This window comes from Coloeus monedula (assembly GCF_965178545.1).
Source record: "Coloeus monedula genome assembly, chromosome: W".
Taxonomy (NCBI): domain Eukaryota; kingdom Metazoa; phylum Chordata; class Aves; order Passeriformes; family Corvidae; genus Coloeus; species Coloeus monedula.
Window position 1 is genome coordinate 9087440 of NC_138821.1, and position 22404 is coordinate 9109843.

At 43.9% G+C, this 22404-nt stretch overlaps 1 protein-coding gene across 1 annotated transcript in view; it reads left to right on the plus strand.

Moving 5' to 3' along the window:
* The first annotated feature begins 4137 nt into the window (after positions 1–4137).
* The window catches only part of LOC309584551 (Golgi phosphoprotein 3), a 131832-nt gene continuing 113565 nt past the window's right edge, over positions 4138–22404 (plus strand). Inside the window, exon 1 of the mRNA XM_082300598.1 lies at positions 4138–4584. Coding sequence (XP_082156724.1) covers positions 4372–4584 — 213 coding nt within the window. The 5' untranslated portion in view covers positions 4138–4371. The remainder of the gene's footprint in view (positions 4585–22404) is intronic.

Here is a 22404-nt window from a genome sequence, read left to right on the forward strand (position 1 = left end):
CCTAATGCTACACATCGAACACGATGGCGGAGGTCTTTAACAGAAACCATAACACCTGAATGTCAGGATGACCTCACGCTATGGAGCAAATCAGAAGTGCTTTTTACCTCCCTTTTTGTTCCTGGTGCAGCTGCGGCACAAGCCCATCGTCACTTAGAAAAACTGGCATGTTGGGTAGTTAAACAGGCAAACGGTACCAGCCGAGTGTTGTCTGAACTTGCAGAAGATCTGAGTTCAGTCCAACACGCCCTGCTTCAGAATAGAGCAGCTATAGATTTTCTACTCTTAGCCCACGGCCATGGCTGTGAAGACTTTGAAGGAATGTGCTGTATGGATCTTGAGGATCATTCTAAGTCCATCCACGCCGAAATTAAGAATTTGATTGAACACTCCCAAAAAATAAAAAAAGACTCCGGATTTTTCGGATTAGAAGGACTTACAGAGTGGATAGGCTTAGAAGGATGGATGAAAAGTGTGATTAAATCCTTAATGCTGTTGCTAATAATTGTTTTGCTTGGTTTACTTATGCTTAGCTGTATAATGTCATGTGTAAAAAATTTAATTTCGAAGTCAGTCAATATGACTATGATCATGCAAAAAGAAAACAGGGGAAGTGTTGAGAGTCTTTCTGAAGAATGGCTAAAAAGCAAAGGTCATGATAACACAGGAGGCTTAGAAAAGATGCAGACACTGAGTCCTTGAGCAAGAAGTTGCATAGATAACAGAATGTGCATTCAGATAAGAAAGAAGACAGAAACCATATGGAAGAGAAAGATAAGACCACCGTGTTTGCAGATCCCACGGAATAGCTCCCACCAATGAGGAGCTCAACTTTTGCAATATGTATGAGCTAATTAAAGGTACTATAAGTAAGTGTAGTTTTGAAAAATAAATCGAGACTTGCTGAACATCATGCCTTGAGTGCTTGTCTCCCGTGACTCCACCCAACATACTGGGAATAATATTTTGAAATGGGTGGTTATACCTCTTAGCCTATCACCTTGGTAGGTGGTTGACCGATGGGCCAATCATGTAATTTCTGTTTTGCGATCCATGCTATAAAAAGATGGGGTTTTGGCATTAAAAGGTTGGCTTCGACCATCTTCTCTGACCCGAGTGCATGTCATTCTTGCCATCTCTGCGCACAACAGCGACATTTATATATTTTAGCAAACAAAGGAATTAGTGTTCTTTGGCTACAAGTTACATAGTTCTTTTATTAATTAGCATTCTATCTTCTATTGGTTAATGGTTCTTTCTCTTCTCATGCTACTTTGCCCGCATGCTCAGTTTCTCTCTTCTTTTGGGACAGTGGGTTTCTAGGGTTAGTGGCCTGTGGGTCGTTGGTCACAGATCTCCCCCTGCTGGAATTACATTTTACCCAGTTGGAGCTTATTTCAGCAGTTGCTGAGTTTCTCCCTTATCTTGGGAGTTCTGCCAAATGTCCTTCTGGCCCAAAAATTCTGCATTTCTTGTGTCCATTATCAGTGGTACATCCTTCTTCCCAAGCTATGTTAACCTCCCCCCTCAGTCTGAGATCGTTGAAGCATGTCAAGCCCTAAACTTTAATTTGTTTTTCTAACACCTGGACATCACTTAGAGCTTGTTAGCTGCTGTTTCACGGATTAAATCTTCCTTCTTGTTGATTAGGCTTGAAAGTTACAAAGATCAAAGAACATCCTTTCTTAAAAAATGCTTTTATATATTCCACATTTTGCAACAATTAGGCAGGGCCTTATTTTACAACCTCCTTCTTATTCCCTGTAACTCTGAACAAAATTATTTTTGACTCTTGAGATGTCAGCATCAGCAAAACTAAAAACTATTTGTTACAATTAAAGATTTTCCCAACAGTATCTCTTCTTTGAGCAAATGCTTATTTGATAAAAATAACAGTGATGTTATATCCTTAAGCTTTGTTTTGGCATTTGACCTGGTACAGTAAAACATTTGTGTTGGTTTGGCGTGGCATGGTTTTTTGGTAGCAGGGGGGCAACAGAGGTGGCTTCTGTGAGAAGCTGCTTGAAGCTTCCACCATGTCTGGCAGAGCCAATCCCTGATGGCTCTGAAGAAGGACATGCTGCTGGCCAAAGCTGAGCCAATTAGAGAGGTTGGTAATGCCTCTGTGATAACATACTTAGGAAGAAATCAAAGCAAAGTGGGGGGCAGGTTTTTTTTCTAGCCAGAGAAGAGGAGGGGGTGAGAACATGTGAGGGAAATGACATGGATACACCAAGGTCAGTGGAGAAGAAGGGGGAGGAGGTGCTCCAGGTGCCAGAGCCGAGATTCCCCTGTAGGCCATGGTGAAGACCATGGTGTGAAGCAGGTTGTCCTTCTGCAACCCATGGGGTCCACGGGGGATGCAGAGATCCACCCGCAGCCCGTGGAGGAGGTGCTCATGCCGGAGTGGGTGGATGCCTGGAGGAGGCTGTGATCCAGTGGGAGACCCGGTGGAGAGAGGGGGCACCTACTTCAAAGCTGGAGTAACCTGTCCTGGGAGGACTGCACCCCGTGGAAGAGTGACCCAGGCCGCAGCAGTTTTGGGAAGACTGTTTGCCCGTGGGAGGGACTCATGTTGCAGCAGTTTAGGGAGGACTGCTGCTCGTGAGATTGGAGCCCCGCTGGAGAAGTTCACAAAGAACTGTCTCCTGTGGGAGGGACCCCACTGCGCAGCAGGGGAAGGACTCTTCTCCCTGAGCAGCAGAAGAGGAACTTGGGTGACAAACTGACCAAAGCCCCCATGCCCTGTCTCCCTTTGCTGTCAGTGGGAAGGAGGGAGGGGTTGGGGGAAGAAAAGGTGTTTTAAGGGCTTATTTTACTTCTCATTATCCTCCTCTGATTTTGTTAGTAATAAATTCACTTTGTACTTCTAAGTTGAGCCTGTTTTGCCCTTGGAGTGTTTTTCTCCTGGTCCTTATCTCAACTCATGAACCCTTAGTTTAATTTTTTTTTCTCTCCTCTGCCCAGCTGTGGCAGGGGAGGGTGAGTGAGCGACTTTCATGGGTGCCTGGCGTTTGGCCAGTGTCAAATTACAACATTTTAATTAAAAAAACTAGAAAGATAAAAAAATCAGAATGCCACACACTAAGTGAACTGTGAATAATTGACAGGCCTTCAAACACAGAAGAGGAACAATCAGCAAACATTTATGTGAGTGGTTCAGATCCTCTTGGAATCAGTTTTGTCTGTCTGCTATTCTCTTTTATCAGTGGTCTTGAAGAAGCTATACTGAATTATCACCATGTCACATTAGCAGATTATGCAAGAACTGAGGGTGTGAGAAATAATGGAGTGACTTACAAAGTGACTTGGAGCTCTTGGTAGACAAGGTGCACCTAAATATATATATATTTATATAAATATTTTATTTATATCTTAGATACATGTTATACATATTATTTTTTAAAATCTACATGCTATCTCAATATGGCCAAATGCAATATCCTAATTGTGGACTAAAAAGTATAGGCAATCCTTGCATCTTAAGCACTTTTAATCTTTAATAAAATATGCTACCTAGAAACATATATAGGATTTAGCCTTGATAAGTAGTTTTGAGTTTTTGGCATGCCACGCTCAAAAGGGCTCGAGGTTTGAAAAGATGCCTCACTGACAGCAGAGACGAGGGACTCCATTTATTCGGTTTAAAGTCGACTGTTGAGAGCTCTGTGTGCTCACCTGAGTTCAGTTGCTGAGTTTATATATATGTAGATGCATTTATTCCTGGGGGCTGCACTAGCAATCAGACTTGGTCTTGGGGCTAAAAGTGAAATCCAGCAGACTTAAGGTTGTAAATAAAGCACAAAAAAAAAAAAATTAATTTATGAGAGTGTACTACCCAGCTCCCGGGTTATGCCGTGGCGGGCACCGGCTGTCTAGCCCCCCTTCCCCTCCGCCCTGAGCGTTTGATTAACCGTCCTCCACAGCCCCGGGTAACGGTTAGTAACAGTCAATAACAGCCGGCACCACCCGCATTCCCTGAGGCGGAGGGGGCCGCATCCCTAAGGCACTCCGTCCACAGCTCCAGCCCCGTTAGGGGCTCCTCCCATCCGCGGCACTTTCCGGTCGTACCCCCCCGCCTGCCGCTACTCCACATCCTCCGCTGACATCAGCCTGCGCCGCCATATTGGAGGAGAAGTCAACTCCGCCAGCTCGGCCGCAGCAGGCGGGGAACGCCGGTTCCCACCGCCACTGCCTCCGCCTCTCCTGCCTCGGCCGAATCCCGCTCCCCATGATTTCCCCCGGCCGGCCGCTGCCCCGGTGCGGATAAGGCGGAGGCAGTAGCGGCTGCCGTCTCTTCTTTCCCCCTCCCGATCTGTCGCCAAGCTCCTCTCTCCGTGGCGGGCTTTTGACCTTCCACTGCCTCCAGCTATGACTTCCTTGACCCAGCGTAGCTCCGGGCTGGTGCAGCGCCGGACAGAGGCCTCCCGCAGCGCCGCCGCCGACAAGGAGCGGGAGGCGGGAGGCGGCTCTGAGGATGAAGGCCGCCGGGACGAGCCCGGCGACGATGAGAAGGGCGACTCCAAGGAAACACGCCTCACCCTCATGGAAGAGGTGCTGCTCCTGGGCCTCAAGGACCGTGAGGTGCGGCCGGGCGCGCTAAGTAGGGGGTGGCTGACGGGATACCGCTTATTCGGGGGCTTATGGAGGTTGTTGATGGGGAAGGGGAACCTAAGTGGCGCTAGGGCGCGGGTGGGATGGGAACAAGGACGCTGCTGGGTGAGCGTTGCTGTGGGTTTGGGGCAGAGGCGTTGTGGGGGACGGTGGACTGTTATGTAGCTTGGGGGTAGGGGAGCGTGCTGGAACAGGCTCGGGATTTAGGAAGGGGTGGGGAAGGTGATTGGATGTTGAGCGGAAGGAAACCTGTAGGAGATTTCGGATTGCCCTTTGAATGCAGACTTTGAAGAGGGGCTCTAATATTTGTAGCATCTCAAGGAAGGCAGCGTAGGGCTTGGAGGAAGAAGGGGACCTGGAGCTTCTGATAGCGTTGGTAGTTGACTTAGAGGCCCTGGTTAGACTTCTAATATTTATACTCTTGTACTTACGTGTAACTAATGTGGAAGACTTATTTACTCCTATGTATTTTGTCAGACACAATTTTATGGTGCTTATGGGGTTCTCAGGTGCTTTAGTATGCTTAGTGGCCCATTTTAATAAGACTTTCCAGACTACTGTTGTGTTAAAAATGTCTTAAACTTTAGGGAGAGACATTTGACAAAAATGGGCCTTGAATAATGAAAAGTTTGTCAAAATGAGGAAATAACATTATTATGTAATTCTGAAGTTCTACTGAATTTATAGCTTAATTAGGTGACATGAAACTGTTAATAACAGTCATTGAGGAAGGTATACTTCTACCAGTGTGCTGGATTTTTTGTTTAATTTGAAAGAGGTAATCAATATAATAAGCATGCACACTACAGAAAATCCTGTCAGTTTAGTTTGATGTAATGTATGGTGAAGTATTATATACCTTTATTATGAGTTTTATTAAGCAACCTACTTTTTTTTTTTAATGAAAAGTAAGCTAATGAAGCAGTTCATTGATTTGGGTGGAAGTCTCTTAAAACTGTGTTTGTGAGCGCAGAATAGCGGGGGGAAAGCTGCTAAGTTGTGTTCTTTGATTACACTGCATCTAAAATAGATTTGATGGTTGATAAAGAATTGGTTAAAGAGTAATTTTCCTAGTTAACATTTGTTTTTTAATGCGTGTTTGAATATCTGTATATATACTTGCCACAATAACATATTTTATTTCTCTCTCAGATTGTGTATTTTGGGCCATATTCCTGTAATCACATTTTTTTTCAGATGTACCTTGCCATGGCATCCTAATAAAGTCAGTAGATATTCAATGTTGTGTTCTTCCATCTGTTGAATCTGAAGGCTTGTGTGTATGCACATTTCTCTTTCTACATACCTGAATAGCTGCATGAAAGTAAGTTAAGCATGACAAGACGGATATCTGTCAGGATTACCTAGGAGGTCTTGCCTTGAGGAAGGTGGGATAGACTGGGTGATCATTCAGCCCTTCCCCCCCCCCCCCCATGAATGTGTGCTAAATCTTCTGAATTTTGCAGGCATTAGGCTGTAAAGATTTCAAGACAAGGAACAATCTGTCTGCCTAGAAAGAATATATGGTGCAAGTATTCCTAGTATATCAAACATTGGGCCTAAAAATCCAGCTTTGCATTGGTGTGCATCAAAATTGTAAATCATCCAACGTTGCTAAGTGCAACAGTGGCAAACACTGCAGGTAATCTAATATTTATTTGTATGCAAAAAGTAACTAAGTGATTACAGTGCTACATATATTTGTGACTCCCTTGAGATTTTGCAGTTATGATGTCAGACAAAAGGGATAATAATGTCTCTAGGGTAGGGATTTTATGTGCAAAAACCTCAGCATGCACCATTTCTGTGCTTTGTTAGACATGATTCATTAGGGTTTGTATTTTTGTTTTGTGTCTGATTGTACTCTTTTTTTCTAACACTATGTAAACAGCTTTGTCTCCATGAGTTAGTCTCCATTATTTAAAATTGAAAATAAAACTATAGATTAATTTTCAAAGATTTTTTTTGTTGTCTCTATTTCTAATGATAAGTTAGAAAAACTTAGGTACTTTATGCATCTGGAAATGCTTTTTATAGAATTTTTACTTCTGATAAAATTTATTTCCCATGACATTTGTGTGATATTTTGTCATGACAGCAAGCAGAGAAGCAATATAGGGTCTGTAAAGTATAATTGTTAAACTACGTGAAGTATAAGGGAAAGGCAAAGGAAAGCCAGTAAATTTAAAGCTGATAATGTCCTTCCTTTTTATTGCAACAGGATAAAATAATTAGTGTTGAGTTTAAAATAAATAAATAGTCTTAATTAGCCTAAGAACATGTTTCCCTAAAAATAGCTTATTTCTCAGAAAAGTCACTGAGAACTGCATTGATAACTTAGTTTTGAGGGTTTTTTTTGGTAATTTCACTTTTAATATTAAACACTGGTGAATATGGCTTAACACTACGTAAATTATATTAAAGAAGCCTTGCATGTAAGGAGCTGCCATGAATAATTTTTAAGTGTAGAGTACAGAACCTTTACTCATAGGAGAGAGATTTTCAGGCAGATTTAGAGAGTGATGGATTGATTACTTTAGTGTTTCTAGGAGATTGTTATATATTTATGTGAATCCTGCTTTCAGGATAGTGGAATGGTTGTAACAACCAACCACAGACAAAAGTTTTGTGTTGTTGCTGCAGTATGGGTGCAGTCATGCAGTCATGGGAATGTCCAGCTGCCCCAAAACAAACACAGCACGCCTCAATCCCATTCTTAATGCTTGAGCAAAATTAACTTTTTTTTTTTTTTTCATTTGGCCTAATTAAAGGGTAGTTTATGTATGTGAGCTGGTTGCTCTTTTTTTCCACCAATGGTTCTTCCATTTGTATCTTCTGTGTATATATAACTATTTCTGTATTTCAAGGTCGAGATAGGTTTTAAGGGGTATGTGTTAAAATATGCGCATGACAGATCCAGTGTCCTTGGAGGAACAGGAGCACTAGAACAAAAGGAGCATCTATAATTTCTTTGGAAACCTTTCAGAAACATGATTGGGAAAGGGAATCGTGTTCCTCTATTTAGAATAGAGCAATTGCCTGTTGCTATAGGAATATTGGCCACAAAAATCCCCAACAACGTTACAAGCTGGGGGACAGTGTGGCTGGACAGTGTCTGGGCGGAAAGGGACCTGGGGGTGCTGGTCGATAGCCGACTGAATATGAGCCAGCAGTGTGCCTTGGTGGCCAAGAAGGCCAATGGCATCCTGGCCTGTATTAGGAATTGTGTGGCCAGCAGGAGCAGGGAGGTCGTTCTTCCCCTGTACTCAGCACTGGTAAAGCCACATCTTGAGTACTGTGTCCAGTTCTGGGCCCCTCAGTTTAGGAAGGACGTTGAGATGCTTGAGTGTGTCCAGAGGAGGGCAACAAGGTTGGTGAGGGGCTTGGAACACAAGCCCTATGAGGAATGACTGAAGGAACTGGGATTGTTTCGCCTGGAGAAAAGGAGACTTAGAGGTGACCTTATCGCTCTCTACAACTTCCTGAAAGGAGGTTGTAGACAGGCAGGTGTTGGTCTCTTCCACCAGGCAGCAACTGACAGAAAAAGAGGACACTGTCTCAAGCTGCGTCAAGGAAGATATAGGTTGGATATTAGGAAAAAGTTTTTCACTGAAAGAATAATAAAGTATTGGAATGGTCTACCCAGGGAGGTGGTAGAGTCACCATCTCTGGATGTGTTTAAAAAAAGACTGGTCATGGCACTTGGTGCCATAGTCTAGTTGAGGTGTTAGGACATGGGTTGGACTCGAAGATCTTGGAGGTCTCTTCAAACCTCGTTATTCTGTGAATAAAAAATACTTACTGAAACAAAATACTTTGCTGTGTTAGGTTAAAAATAGTATTGCAGTAGGACCAGTCAAAGCCATAGCAAAAGGGAGATGATTCTGTAGAACTACTGAAGCTTCTGAGGTCACCTCTCCCAAAAGAAGGAAGTGATAGATATTGTTAGCTGATTTACAAATGACAGCTAAGAGAGGAGTACAGGTCACTTTTTTCATTACAGCTCTTCCAGACATCTTTTAACTCAGTCCCATAGAAAACTGAGAGGTCTCTAGGTTCTCTGTAGCTGTCACTCCATTTAAGTTTTTTATAAATGTAGTGGGTTTTATGGTTGGTTTGTTGTTTGGTTTTTTGTGTGTTTTTGTTTTGGAGTTTTTTTGAGTTCTCGTTCAGTACAAGTTGGGAATCTATTAAAATACAGTAATGCACACAGCTGATCTTGTCCTCTAAACAGTGTGCCACAACTAAACAAATTGAAGCAGCTATAGAGACACAGCACCTTCTTCTGTAGTTCAGATAATTATATTTAGTAAGATAAAATATGTATTTGATCTGTAACTAATTCCTTATTTGCTGAAAGAAAACTCACATAACGTACACTGAAATAATTGTCATGTACTGCAGTCTGCTGCAACAGTAAATACTTCTAGTTTTATTTACACTTTCATTGGTGAAAATTAAAATGTCCTTTGTGAGAGTGAAGTAATGTTAATTCACTTGGGTACAGAAATTCTCTTGGATCTTAGCTACTCATGTTTGGGTTTTAGAAACTTCAATTATTGCTGAAGATTTAGTGTTACAGCATAGTTTTTTGTCATGTGAAGGTCTCTAGTTTATTATACTTTTCATTGTATTGAAATATGTTATTAGGGACCTGATTTGCCTGGTTGAGATGTGCTGTTTTGTATTGATTAGATTAATGCTAAAATGTAGTTTCTTTATTCTTACAAAATCAGAGTAGCTGGGTTTCTTACTGAATTTTATATTTTAATCCTAAAGAGAATTTTTGGAAAGGTGAAATAAGAATTTTGAAAACATTCAAAATATGAGGGGTATTTTCCCTCATTTTAAGATTTGCCTTTGTGAAATTCATATTAGGATTTAGAAGTCTGTGATTTTTTTTCGCCTGTGTAACAAATGAGTTTTCAGAAGGCATCTTTGTATCTTTTTTTTTCTCTTCCTCCTCTCTTCCCTCCCTCCCCTTAAAAAAGTTTCAGCAACAGCCTGAATGTCAACTCAAAAGCTCCCAAGTTTTTTTTTTAAATTTTTGAGACAAATGAGTGAAACATAAAGAGGCATCTACTGGGAATTTGCATTTCAGTTGAAAAATTATGTATGAATGTGTTGAAACTTTGACAAAGGCATGCTTTATCTCAAATCGTAAAATCATTTAGGTTGGAAAAGCCTTCTAAGATCAGAGTCCAACTGTTAAACCAACACTGCCAAGTCCACCACTAAACCATGTCCTGAAGTCCCACATCTACATGTCTTTTAAATACCTTCAGGGATGGTGACTTGACCATTTCCCATGGCAAGATGTTCAGGGCCTAATAACAACAAAGTATGAAATGTCTGTGATGAAAAATTTTTTGGTTTATAGTATAGACCTTTTTGGTCCTTTTTTTATTTTATGTCCATACCTAAATTACAGGCTAGCAGAAGGTAGGAGGTATGTGCTACAAGATGCAGTGAAGTGCCTCTTTGCTGTGCTGCTGAGTAAATCCTGCTTTTGGGCTCTTTGGAGAACAATATGCTGATTTGGAAGCAGCACTTTGGATACAAGTTGACTTTGTGTTGAAATGGTGTTTATATTTCATGGTTCTGTATGCAGCTAGAGTGTGGTTATCTAGCATGGCTAATCTGTGACCTGTATTATTTATTCATGGATAACTGAGTATAGTGTAGTCCCTTCTTTCATGTCAAGCTGTCTAGTGTAGGACAAAGGCAAAAACAATGTTAAAACCTTTCTAGTGATACTTCTCAGTATTTTTAAGTGCTCTTAAAAAAGCAAAGCCATAACCTTTTCCTCTCCTGTAGCAAGCTGTTTTTATTAAACATTTTGCATGAAGTATAGCTGAGAAAGTATTGCTGTTAATTGCTAGAAGTAGAACTAAAAGTTAACATCATTTTATGTTAAAGAAAAAGTGGTGTTATTTTAGGTGTTCTTTGATCCGAAAGTAGTTGAAGTACTGCAGCATTTATCTCAGTTACTTAAGCTTCACAGTAACAGGCCACCTTTGCAATGCTAAATTGACCAGGCTAAATGTTACAGATAGTATATTCAAGAATGACTTTGCTACTCTCAGAGCAAATAATTACTACAGCACATAATCATTTCTGTTTTGCCTTATTGGGGAAATCATAGAATGGTTTTAGTTGAAAGGGACATCCAAAAGTCATCTCATCCAACCCCCCTGCAATGAGCAGGGACATCTTCTACAAGATCAGGTTGCTCAGAGCCCTGTCCAGACTGACCTTGAATGTTTCCAGGGATGGGGCATCTGTCATCTCTCTGGGGAACCTATGCCAGTGTTTCACCACCCTCATCATAAAAAAATCTTATATCTAGCTTTATTGTTGGTCCCCTCCGGTGAAGGGGAAAGCCAGGGACGAGAACTCTCTCTGAGTCCCACAGGGCCAGAGGGCTTGCTTTTATAGTGATACAGGGGATGGGTGAAGGCCAATGGGTTACAGAGGATCTGCATAGGGTCTTCTAAAGGATTGTGGGTCTGTCTTTTCTCCCTGTGATCAAAGAAGTGTTTGCCTTTCCAGGGAGTCCTGCTGGGCGATTGCGAAATCTCTTATCTCAGCAGAGATCCCTCCAGGGCAGGGACTGGGCATACCCCACAGCCCATGTCTTTTCTGTGGTGAGGACTCCAGATGGGGTCTCATGAGAGCAGAGTAGAGGGGGAGAATCACCTCCCTCGACCTGCTGGCCATGCTGCTTTTGATGCAGCCCAAGATAAGGTTGGCTTTCTGGGCTGCCAGCACATACTGCCATCTCATGTTCAGTTTTTCATTCACTAAAAGGATGGAAAGGGAAAGCTAGTCTGGAGTAAAGGTGTGGCTCAGTTTCCTCTGCATAGACTGCATTCTCAATCTGTTTTCTCATAACTTTTAGTAAAGAAAGAAAAAAATAGTACTCAATTCATCATGTGCCACTTTTAACTGGGATTTTTTCCAGTTTGCAAACAGGTCTTGGATCAATTTTAGTAATTTATTTTCTTTCCTTTCAGAAATATTCATAAAATGTTACTGCAGAAGGATTTCACATACACATATCAGACATTAAAAAAATTATTTTGTTTTCTGTTTGTGGTGGATCATTAAGATAATAAAATAGTATGTCTTGTAAGCTAGATCTTTGTAATTGGAGATCTGTTAAATACTCATAGGTCTTTTACTATTTATGGATGTTACAGGATTTATTCATCACAATAGGAAATTAGGCTATCAAGCTTTTTGCATATCTTTCTGTTGCTGATATTCTTTTAAGCACTTGTAAACTACTGCCCTGGTTCTGGCCAGGATGCAGTTAATTTTTGCAGCAGCCAGGATGGACACAGCCAGGACCTTCGGGTTATTTAATACCACCTCATGCCATGCACAGGGGGGAAGGAGTGGGGTGGGTACCCTTCCAAGTTGGCCAGGGCGTGTGAAGTGTGCAGTCCAGGTTCCCTGGTGAGCAATCGCGTGTGAATTATTTGCCTATCTTGTACACTCTGCTCTTAGAATTGTTGCTGTTGGTTTTCTTATCCCATTGCTGTTTCTGGTAAATTGTTCTTATCTCGACCTGTCATCTTTTCCTTTTTATGTCTCCAATTCTCCTCTGGGGGGGTGGGGTAGGGAGTGAGTGAGTGACCTAGAGCGGGTTGGAAACAAATTTGATCTAAGCATTTGTTGTATTAGGTACGGAGCCACTGGTCACAACGTTGCTTGATCTGTTCATGTGGGTGTGGTACCTAACCCTGTATATATTCCTGTATGTTCTCCTCATAGTGCTCTTTTTCAGAGCAGGAAGAGGGATCAGGATTACTTTGTTGCTGTACTGTGGGATATCAGTTTATGACATGATAACATCAAGGGCAATGGGGGTCATTTGGGATGTGTATTCAGTGTTATTCTTCTGCCCTTACTTCGGGTGCTACCTTTGTGAATTCATTAATAATTATACCCAGTCTGTGGGGGGAACAGGGGAGGATGATTTTCCCCAGATTTTCACCCCCTTTTCCTCCTTCAGGCCTGTTACAGAAGCTTTTGAGAATTTTTAATTCCCTCTGGATGTTAAAGAAAGCATGTTCTTGTTGCTAAGTCTGCCAGGTCTCCTCAGTGTGCTCCACACCATGTTTAGAGTCAAGAAAGATTTCTAGGGAGGTTTTTCAGAGATCTGCCCCAAGGGTGGATAGTCATGAGTGGCATGGAATGTGAGGAAATGGGCCAGCTTTCGAAGGATTATTCTGCTCCAATGGTTTGGAGGTTCACCCCTGAACAACTACAGGACCCTGATAAAGTGACAGAATATTTGAAAGAAAAATGTTGTGGTAGTTCCAGAGAAGTGCGAAGTTATGCAATGTGCTGGGCCCTGGCCACTATTTATTGGACACTGCTCATCACTAGACAGCACCCTCAGGGGGACAAGGAGGAGGAAAGCAGACCAACAGGCACCGTGGCCACTCAAACTGTATTTGAACCAGAGAAACAACCTGTGCCGGTAGCAGTTGCCCCTATACAGAAGAAATTCAAGACAAAATCAGTTTGCTTAGTGAGGGATGAAGAGGAAGTAGGGCCCTCAAAGCAGGAGGAGGAGGCAGGGCCAGAGATAATCACCCAATCCCTATTCCCGGGTGAGCTGTGAGATATGTTGTAGCGGGTTGGGTTTGTAACCGGGCAGAAACACCAATTTAGTGTAGTGGTTTGGTCCAAAATACTCATTACTGTTTATCTGCTGTGAGATAAGAATTAGGAGAAATGCAAAGCAGGCACCAAACTTGAAAGAATATAAAGAAGTTTATTAACAGACCTAAAAGAAGGAAGAAAAAAAAATTATACCATACCTTCAGAACTCTCCTCCTCCCCCCACCTTCCTCCTTTCTCCCACTGACAATGTAAAAAGACAACCCTTAAGATGTTCAGTCTGTTTACCACTTCCATAATAACCTTGTTCAGTCCATTTAGAAAGAGAAGTCTCTTCTTGCTCATGCTATGAAAACATTATCACAACGAGACAGCCGCCCACTTCCAAATATTGTTCAGTCCATTTAGGAAGAGGAGTCTCTCTGCCTGCGTGTGAGTCCTTTCCCCTGACTTGCAGCTTTTCCCCCAACTGCTTTCGAGGGTCCACTCTTGAAATTTTTGGGGTACAATTTTAAGGTTGAGCTGTTCAGAAACAAAAACAGAGGCCCTTCTCCTTCCCTGGGAGCAAAGGGTCTTCCTCATCTTCATCGTTAGGACTATCTCTGGGAGCATCTCTAGGAACTGAGGTTTCTCCTTTCCCATTTGGAGCAAAAGTCCTCATCTGGTCCATCTCTCCCTGTCCAAACTTCTCATGAAATTACAGCTGCGTCAGCATCTGCCTATCTCAGCGCAGGTGCTTTTGCTTGCGAGTTGAACACTCCACCCCCCATATCTTCATGAAGTTACAACGGGATACTCTGATATATCATAGCTTCACAACAGACTTTCAGCTTTAAGCATCTCCTCTTTCTCTTCCCTCAGGTTTTCAGCTCTTCACAGCAGTAAAAGGGTTAATCTCACCTCGGCCTTGCAGCTGTCTGGCTTATCGCTGTTGGTCACCTGACCTCTGCCAGACAGCAGTGCTTCGTTTCCTGAAATCTTGGCCACAGTGGAGGGGGGGTTCCAAGCCGCTCTGGCTGCCCACGGCCCTGTTGGGGGGGGTCATCCTGGAGCCATGGCCCGGCCCAGCCTGGCCCGAGCACGGGCCGGGCCCGCTGGCCCCCGCTCAGGCCCCGCAGCCACCTGTCCCAGCACCGGAAACGAGAGAGAGCTTGGGGGGGAGTTTGTCTGCTCTTAAGTGTGCATCACAGAGGCGGTCACAACTTTAAGTGGCTTAAAGAATTGTCCATATTCAAACTGGCCAGCTGATAGAACCTATCAGGTCCCCGAGGAAGCTGTAAGCACCCCTTAGCAAGGACATCCCTTCCGGGACTATGCTTGCTAACCTATGACATATGTGAAAAGATTTCAGCTGCCATCTGAGTGAGCCCCTGGTGACCTGGCTGCTCTGATGATGCTGGGATAGTGTAGCCCACAGCTGGAAACTAGAGGGTAATAAAGCCAAGCAACTGGGATACCTGTCCAGGGATGCAGGCATTGACAAGGGGTTTGGGAAAAAGATAGAAATCCTCAGCCTCTGGAGGCAACTCCTGTCAAGTGTTAGGGGAAAGTATCTTTTCCAGGACAATCTATCAGTGCATCAAGACAAGTGGAACACCATGGAGAAAGGTACCCAGTACCTGAGAGAATTAACTCTGTTGAATCCTTAGGTGTACATGTCCAGGTCATATGCATCGCGATGCACCCCGCCGAGTCTATGTCTGTCCGCCTCCCCCCAACATTGGGTATAACATTATAGGTTTTACTAATTAGCATATCTATCAAAAATTCCCCAACAAAATCCCAATGAGAGGCTTGAGTGAGCCCCCCTCCCCAAGGAACCCTCTCCTGGATGGTTCTGTCTTAGTTTACAGAATGTGTTCTGGAGAGGACCTTGGGGTCTGGGGCACACTGATCCCTAGCTACGAAGCTTCTAAAATATTTAGTCTCTCAGCTTGACAAACAAGTCCAAGAATGTAGGCAAAAAGCACTAAGAATACAGAAGTTGTAAAAGGGTATAACGGGTATAAAAGAAAAGGCAAAAAATCTTCATGGCATCATTTCCCCCCTTTTAGAGACTAACAAAACTCTACCTTGTCTAGTCTCTTCTCTACTCTATTCTCTACCCGCAGAACCGGTTTACACAACTGGCTGCTCTATAGGCTATTACACAGATAATAGCTACAATTACAGCTATTATGAATATTTATTTTACCCAGGCCCAGTTTGGTAACTATGAGGTGAGGGTATCAAAAATATGATCAAATTTTAAGGTGTTATTTCTAGAAGCTACTTCATGTAGAATTTGAGTTCCCTTCCACATTTCATCCAAATCTTTCTTAATTCTTCCACTTTGGTCCATATAAGAACAACAGGTGGTATTGACAATAGCACATACACCTCTTTGTGCAGCAAGTATGAAATTGAGAGCTATCCTGTTTTGCATAACTGCACGGGACAGACTGTCAACTTCCTCCTGTAAGGCTGAAATTGCATCTGCTGTATGCTGCTCAATACGTTTAATGACAGCCAAGATGTTTACAATTGCTCTCCAGTTCAACCACTCTGTAACGAGGGCTCTGATTATGCTATGGAAAAGTGTGGGACATTCAATGAGGGGATTAAGAGATCTTTTTCTCCTCTCATTTGGTTTTTCAAGATGGTCAAATATTGTTATATTTGGGACCACAGCCCCAATGGCACAAGCCTGGTCTTTGTTCACGGGCATAACTTTCCAGGCCTTATCACCATATATCCAATACAACCCCATCCCAAATGGCTGAGCCAGTCTCCACCCTGTCAATTTCATCTTTGCTGCAATTCTTGGATCTATTATTTCCCTGAAATGGGTCTTATGACAATATGAAGGAAGAACGGCTTTTCTTGTGGCGTTTACAATTGCACAAGGAACCTTATAGTTTGCACGCTCTACCAGGCCACTCAGGGTAATGGGGGGCAGAAGGGTGCTATTAATTGGTTCCCATGTTTCACTGTGGTTCTCTTCCATTAAAATGCCAATCAATGGCCAGTGACCCCTCCCATCTAGGGGTGGTAACTGAGTACAGATCCAGAAATCACTCTTATTAAGAATTTTGGACACATTTTGGACCACAGTCTTATGCAAATCATGGGGTGAACCCTGAACCATGGTTACCAGTTGGGCAAACAGCAAACATGTAAAAAACAGTTGAAACTGCATCTTTCTGATTTGTATCAGTCTCTGTCTTCTTGGTGATTTCGGGAGCAGAAGCTTTCTTCACCCTGGAGTAGTGAATCCACAGTCCCTTGCCAGCAACCTTGACGGCAGTAAAAGTGGTCAGCAAAACTTCGAATGGTCCCCTCCACTTGGCTTGCAAAGGGTTGCTGTCCCACCACTTGATGTAGACCCAGTCTCCAGGCTGGAATGGATGAGCAGGTGTGTCCAATCCTATTGGTTTGGATAACACGACGAATCTCTTGAGCTTCTGCAAAGTGGAACTCAGAGCCATTAAATATTTCTGCAAATCATTTTTACCTCTCATATGAATTTCCCCGGGATATGTGGAACCTGGTATGGCCTGCCATATAATATTTCATAGGGACTGATGTTGTCTCTTTGCCTTGGCTGTATGCTGACTCTCAGCAAGGCTATAGGCAGGGCTTGAATCCATGTCATGGATGTCTCTTGACAAATCTTGCAAATCTGGGTTTTGAGGGTCCCATTCATGCGTTCAACTTTGCCACTTGCCTGGGGCCTGTATGGTGTGTGCAGGTCCCAGGTAAGTCCCAAAATCCTGCTAACTTCCCCAACCACTGTTGCAACAAAATGTGGTCCCCTATCTGATGACATTCCCAAAGGAACCCCAAATCTTGGTATTATATGATTGAGCAAAGCTTTCACTACTTCTTTTGCTGTGTTGGTGCAACAGGGGAAAGCCTCAGGCCATCCACTGAAGGTGTCAACCAGTACCAGTATATACCTGCATCCCTCTTTGCGTGGCATCTCAGCAAAATCTATTTGCCAATAATCTCCCGGGAGATCTCCCGTCTTTGTCACTCCTAACACAACTCTCTTGCTTGTGTCAGGGTTGTTTTTACAGCAGGTTTCACACTTGCTTGTTACAGATTGTACAATATCAGTCATCCCTCTCTCTATCACTACTTTCCTCAAATGTTTTAAAAGATTTTCTGTTCCCCAGTGGGTACTTTCATGTTCTTGTTGGGCTGTTTCCCAAAGGATCAGGGGTGGAACTATGACTTGTCCTACTGGGGTAACAGCCCACCTGCCTTCTTTGATTTCAGCCTTAAGGAACTTAATTAATTTGTGATCTCTCTGATCGTATTTTGGGGTAAATGATGACAAATCTCTCTCTTTCTGTGGTACCACTGAAAAAATGCCTTTTTCTGCAATCCGCCTTGCTGTTTTGTCAGCAAAGCAATTTCCCAGTTCAGGGGCTGTTTTCCCTTTTTGATGACCCTTGCAGTGCATGATAGCCACTTCCGTAGGCTTCCAAATGCTCTGTAAAAGTGCAAGAATTTGTTTAGCATGCTTAACCTCATTACCTTGAGCAGTCAGCAGGCCACGTTCTTTCCAAATAGCTCCATGGGCATGAACAACATTGAAGGCATATTTAGAATCAGTCCGTATGTTCACCTTCCTCCCCTTGCTCAGTTCTAGAGCTCTTGTTCGTGCAATGAGTTCAGCTTTCTGTGGTGATACATCTGGAGGCAAGGCTTTTGCCTCAATGATTTTATCTGAGGTGGTTACGGCGTAACCGGTCATTCTCCTACCATTTTTCATGAAGCTATTTCCATCAGGGTACAATTCCCAGTCTGGATCTTTCAAAGGAACATCTTTCAGGTCTGGTCTGCTGGAATAAGTTTCCTCTATTGTCTGCAAACAATCATGCTCAGGCACACTGTCAAGTAACGTGGATGATAAAAACATCGCAGGGTTTACCACGGAAGTTGTCTTTAGAGTAACATCATCTTGTTCTAACAACACAGATTGGTATGTGAGCATCCTGCTAGGGGATAGCTATTGTCTCCCCTTTTGCTCCAGCACATTTATCACTGCATGGGGTACATACACAACAGTGTGTTGCCCAAGGGTGAATTTACAGGCCTCCTGTATCAGAAGGACTGTCACTGCCACAGCTTTCAAGCATCCTGGCCAACCCTGGGGTACATTGTCTAGTTGTTTTGAAAAAAAGGCCACAGCTCTTCACTGGTCTCCAAGGTGCTGTGCCAGTACCCTCAGAGCAACATTTAGTCGCTCATGTGTAAAGAGTTCAAAAGGTTTAGTCAAGTCCGGCAGCCCCAGAGCTGGGGCTGACATCAAGGAATGTTTCAGCTGTTTAAATGCAGCCCTGGCATTCTCTGTCTACATGATTGTCTCTTTTTTATCTGCTTTAAGGACCTCGTATAAAGGTCTCACCAGTATACCAAAGTTTGATATCCACAGGTGACACCAACCTACCATTCCCAGGAAGGCCTGCATCTCCCTTACGGTATGGGGCTCTGGAAGTCGACAGATGTCTTCCTTCTGTTCTCTGCTGAGTTGTCGATGTCCACAGAAAATTCCCAGGCCCAGGTATACCACTGTTTCCCTGGCAACCTGTGCCTTCTCTTTCGAGACCCGATACCCACTTTGGCCTAAAAAGGTCAACAGACTTACAGTGAGCTCGATGCAGTCATCTTGTGTCTTGGCCGCTATCAAGATGTCATCAATATACTGGAGAACCGCTCCTCCTGGTTCTTGTTTCCTCCAGTCCTCAAGCTCCTTTGACAGCTGGTTTCCGAATATGGTCGGGCTGTTTTTGAATCCTTGTGGTAAAACTGTCCAGGTGAGCTGGGTCTTCCTCCCTGTTTCTGGATTCTCCCACTCAAAAGCAAAGAGTTCTTGGCTATTCTTATGCACAGGAATGCAGAAAAAGGCATCCTTGAGATCTAAAACAGTGAACCATCCTAATTCATTTGTTAGTGTTGTCAAAAGTGTGTAAGGATTCGCTACCACTGGGTGTATGTCCTCTGTTATCTTGTTGATTTCCCTCAAATCCTGTACCAACCTGTAGCTTTTACCATCAGCTTTCTTTACTGGCAAGATTGGTGTGTTGTACCTGGATTCACATTCTACTAACAACCCAAATTTGATAAACTTTTCAATCACAGGTACTAATCCCTTGAGAGCTTCTAATTTCAGAGGATATTGTCTTTGCCTTACTGGTGTAGTCCCTGCTTTGAGTGTGATACTCACAGGTTCAGCTTTTTTGGATCTCCCAGGAGAATCATTGGCCCACACTATTTGAATGACAGCCTCTTCAACTTCTTTGGGAATTTTTCCATGGCACTCCTGTACAAGTATAGCAGCTGCTTCGATAATTTTAGATTTTGGGATTATAATTTTCACTCCCCCTTCCTTGGAAAACTTAATTTCTGCTTCTAATTTTTCCAGTAAATCTCTGCCCAATAATGGCATTGGGGAATTTTGCATATACAGGAACTGGTGAGTGACCCAGTGTTTTCCCAATTTAAATTTTAAAGGTTGGAGAAAAGGCCTTGTTTCACTTGCCCCAGGCTGGGACTGGGTTTGTGATTGTTTGCTGTTACTGCCATAGTTATTGTTGTTTGTTTGACTAGTTATACACTGTAGTGGTTTGGTCTAAAATACTCATTACTGTTTATCTGCTGTGAGATAAGAATTAGGAGAAATGCAAAGCAGGCACCAAACTTGAAAGAATATAAAGAAGTTTATTAACAACTCTAAAAGAGGGAAGAAAAAAATTATACCACCTTCAGAACTCTCCTCCTCCCCCACCTTCCTCCCTTCTCCCACTGACAATGTGAAAAAACAAGATGTTCAGTCTGTTTACCACTTCCATAATAACCTTGTTTAGTCCATTTAGAAAGAAGTCTCTTCTTGCTCATGCTATGAAAACATTATCACAACGAGACAGCCGCCCACTTCCAAATATTGTTCAGTCCATTTAGGAAGAGGAGTCTCTCTGCCTGCGTGTGAGTCCTTTCCCCTGACTTGCAGCTTTTCCCACAACTGCTTTCGAGGGTCCACTCTTGAAGTTTCTTGGGGTACAATTTTAAGGTTGAGCCGTTCAGAAACAAAAACAGAGGCCCTTCTCCTTCCCTGGGAGCACAGGGTCTTCATCATCTTCATCTTTAGACTATCTCTGGGAATATCTCTAGGAACTGAGGTTTTCTCCTTTCCCATTTGGAGCAAAAGTCCTCATCTGGTTCATCTCTCCCTGTCCAAACTTCTCATGAAATTACAGCTGCGTCAGCATCTGCCTATCTCAGCGCAGGTGCTTTTGCTTGCGAGTTGAACACTCCACCCCCCATATCTTCATGAAGTTACAACGGGATACTCTGATATATCATAGCTTCACAACAGACTTTCAGCTTTAAGCATCTCCTCTTTCTCTTCCCTCAGGTTTTCAGCTCTTCACAGCAGTAAAAGGGTTAATCTCACCTCGGCCTTGCAGCCTTGCAGCTGGAATGTTGAATTTTCCTTATTGCAGTGGAGAGGGGGGAGAGCCGAGCCGCTCCGTCTGCCCAGGGCAAGGCAGTGGGGGGGGTTCCATGGCTGGAACAGGTCCATGGCTCCAGGATGGCCGTGGCCCGGCCCGGCCTGGCCCGAGCAGGGCCTGGCCGGGCCCGCTGGCCCCCACACGGGGCCCGCAGCCACCTGTGCCAGCGCCGGAAACGAGAGAGCTTGGAGGGGGAGTTTGCCTATTCTTAAATGTGGATCACAGAGGTGTTCACAACTTTAAGTGGCTTAGAGAATTGTCCATATTCAAACTGGCCAGCTGATAGGTTCTATCAGTTCCCAGAGGAAACTGTAAGCACCCCTTAGCAAGGACGTCCCTTCCGGGACTATGCTTGCTAACCTATGACATACACATATAGATATATAATAGTAAAGAACTGTTATTCCTATTTTCCACATCTTTGCCTAAAAGCCCCTTGATTTCAAAATTATAATAACTCAGAGGGAAGGGGGGTTGCATCTGCCATTCCAAAGGGGGCTCCTGCCTTCTTTAGCAGACACCTGTCTTTCAAACCAAGACAGATCTTGGCGCACAACAGTGGGGCCTGAGGGCATTAAGAGAGAGAGGTGAAAAAGGAATAACAGTTCCTGGATAACTTAATTTTTATGTGCTGGATATAGGAACCTTGCTAGGCAGCACTATGTGGTCTAGTTTACCCTGGTTCGGGTGGCACGTGGTCGTGGCTATATTCTTCCCCTTTGCAGCTCCTTAACTAAACATGGGTCCTCTGACTAAGGCTACCATTGCTGTTATCCAGTTTGCACTATGGGTCGAGAAGGTGAGGAATTCATGGGCTTTTAACTTCCTCCAAAATGTGGGCACGTGGATAAAGGGCTATCACACACTGAGTGCATGTTTTTGGGGTTATGTTAAAAATGGTACCTTCTGTGAGGAAATGACACCTGGGGAAGTTTTCTCTCAACCCCTCAACCAGTTCTTTGGGCCCATGTTGGGGTTTTAGCTTAGTCTTAGGTTTTTTTTTCTGTTAAAGGAATTTTCTCCCATATGCATGTTGCTAGGGGACAAATAGCTGTACTTAAGAAAGACAAAAAAAAGGGAGTGGGGCGGGCCTGGCTACTTTTTTTGTCTACACCTGGGTGTGGGGTCAGTTCGCTCTGAGCGTCCGGAGAGAGAAGCTGCAGAGAAAGGAGCTGCTGTTTCTTTCTTTTTGGCCGTTCTTCTCTTCCTGCTGGAAACAACGCCGGGACCCCAAAAGCCGCTTTTCCTGCCCTGCTGGAGGCCGAGCTGTGGCTGCCCTGCCCCACTGCTGCTGCTTCGAGTTTTCGCTACGCTGTAGCCCTGCTCGCCCTGCCTGCCTGGGCATCCGTGGGGTTCTCCCATCTGGATACATCTCGCCTGCCACCCGGGATTTGCGTTCGTCCCTGCCGCTCTAGCCTGCCGCTTTAGCCTGCTGTTCCCGCCTGCTGTTTCCAGCCTGCTGTCCCTGAGAGTCCGGGATCGGCTGCCCAGGGGTTTGTGAAGCCTTTGTTCCTTCCCTTCCCGGGATCCCAGGCCACCAGTGCCGCGTGTTTCCCAAGCTCGCTCCGGAGCGCCCCCTGCAGCCACGGGGAACCATCGCACCTGCCCTGTTCACCGGGAGCCGCCAGCGCCCCTGCCGGCTGTGAGCGGAACTGCA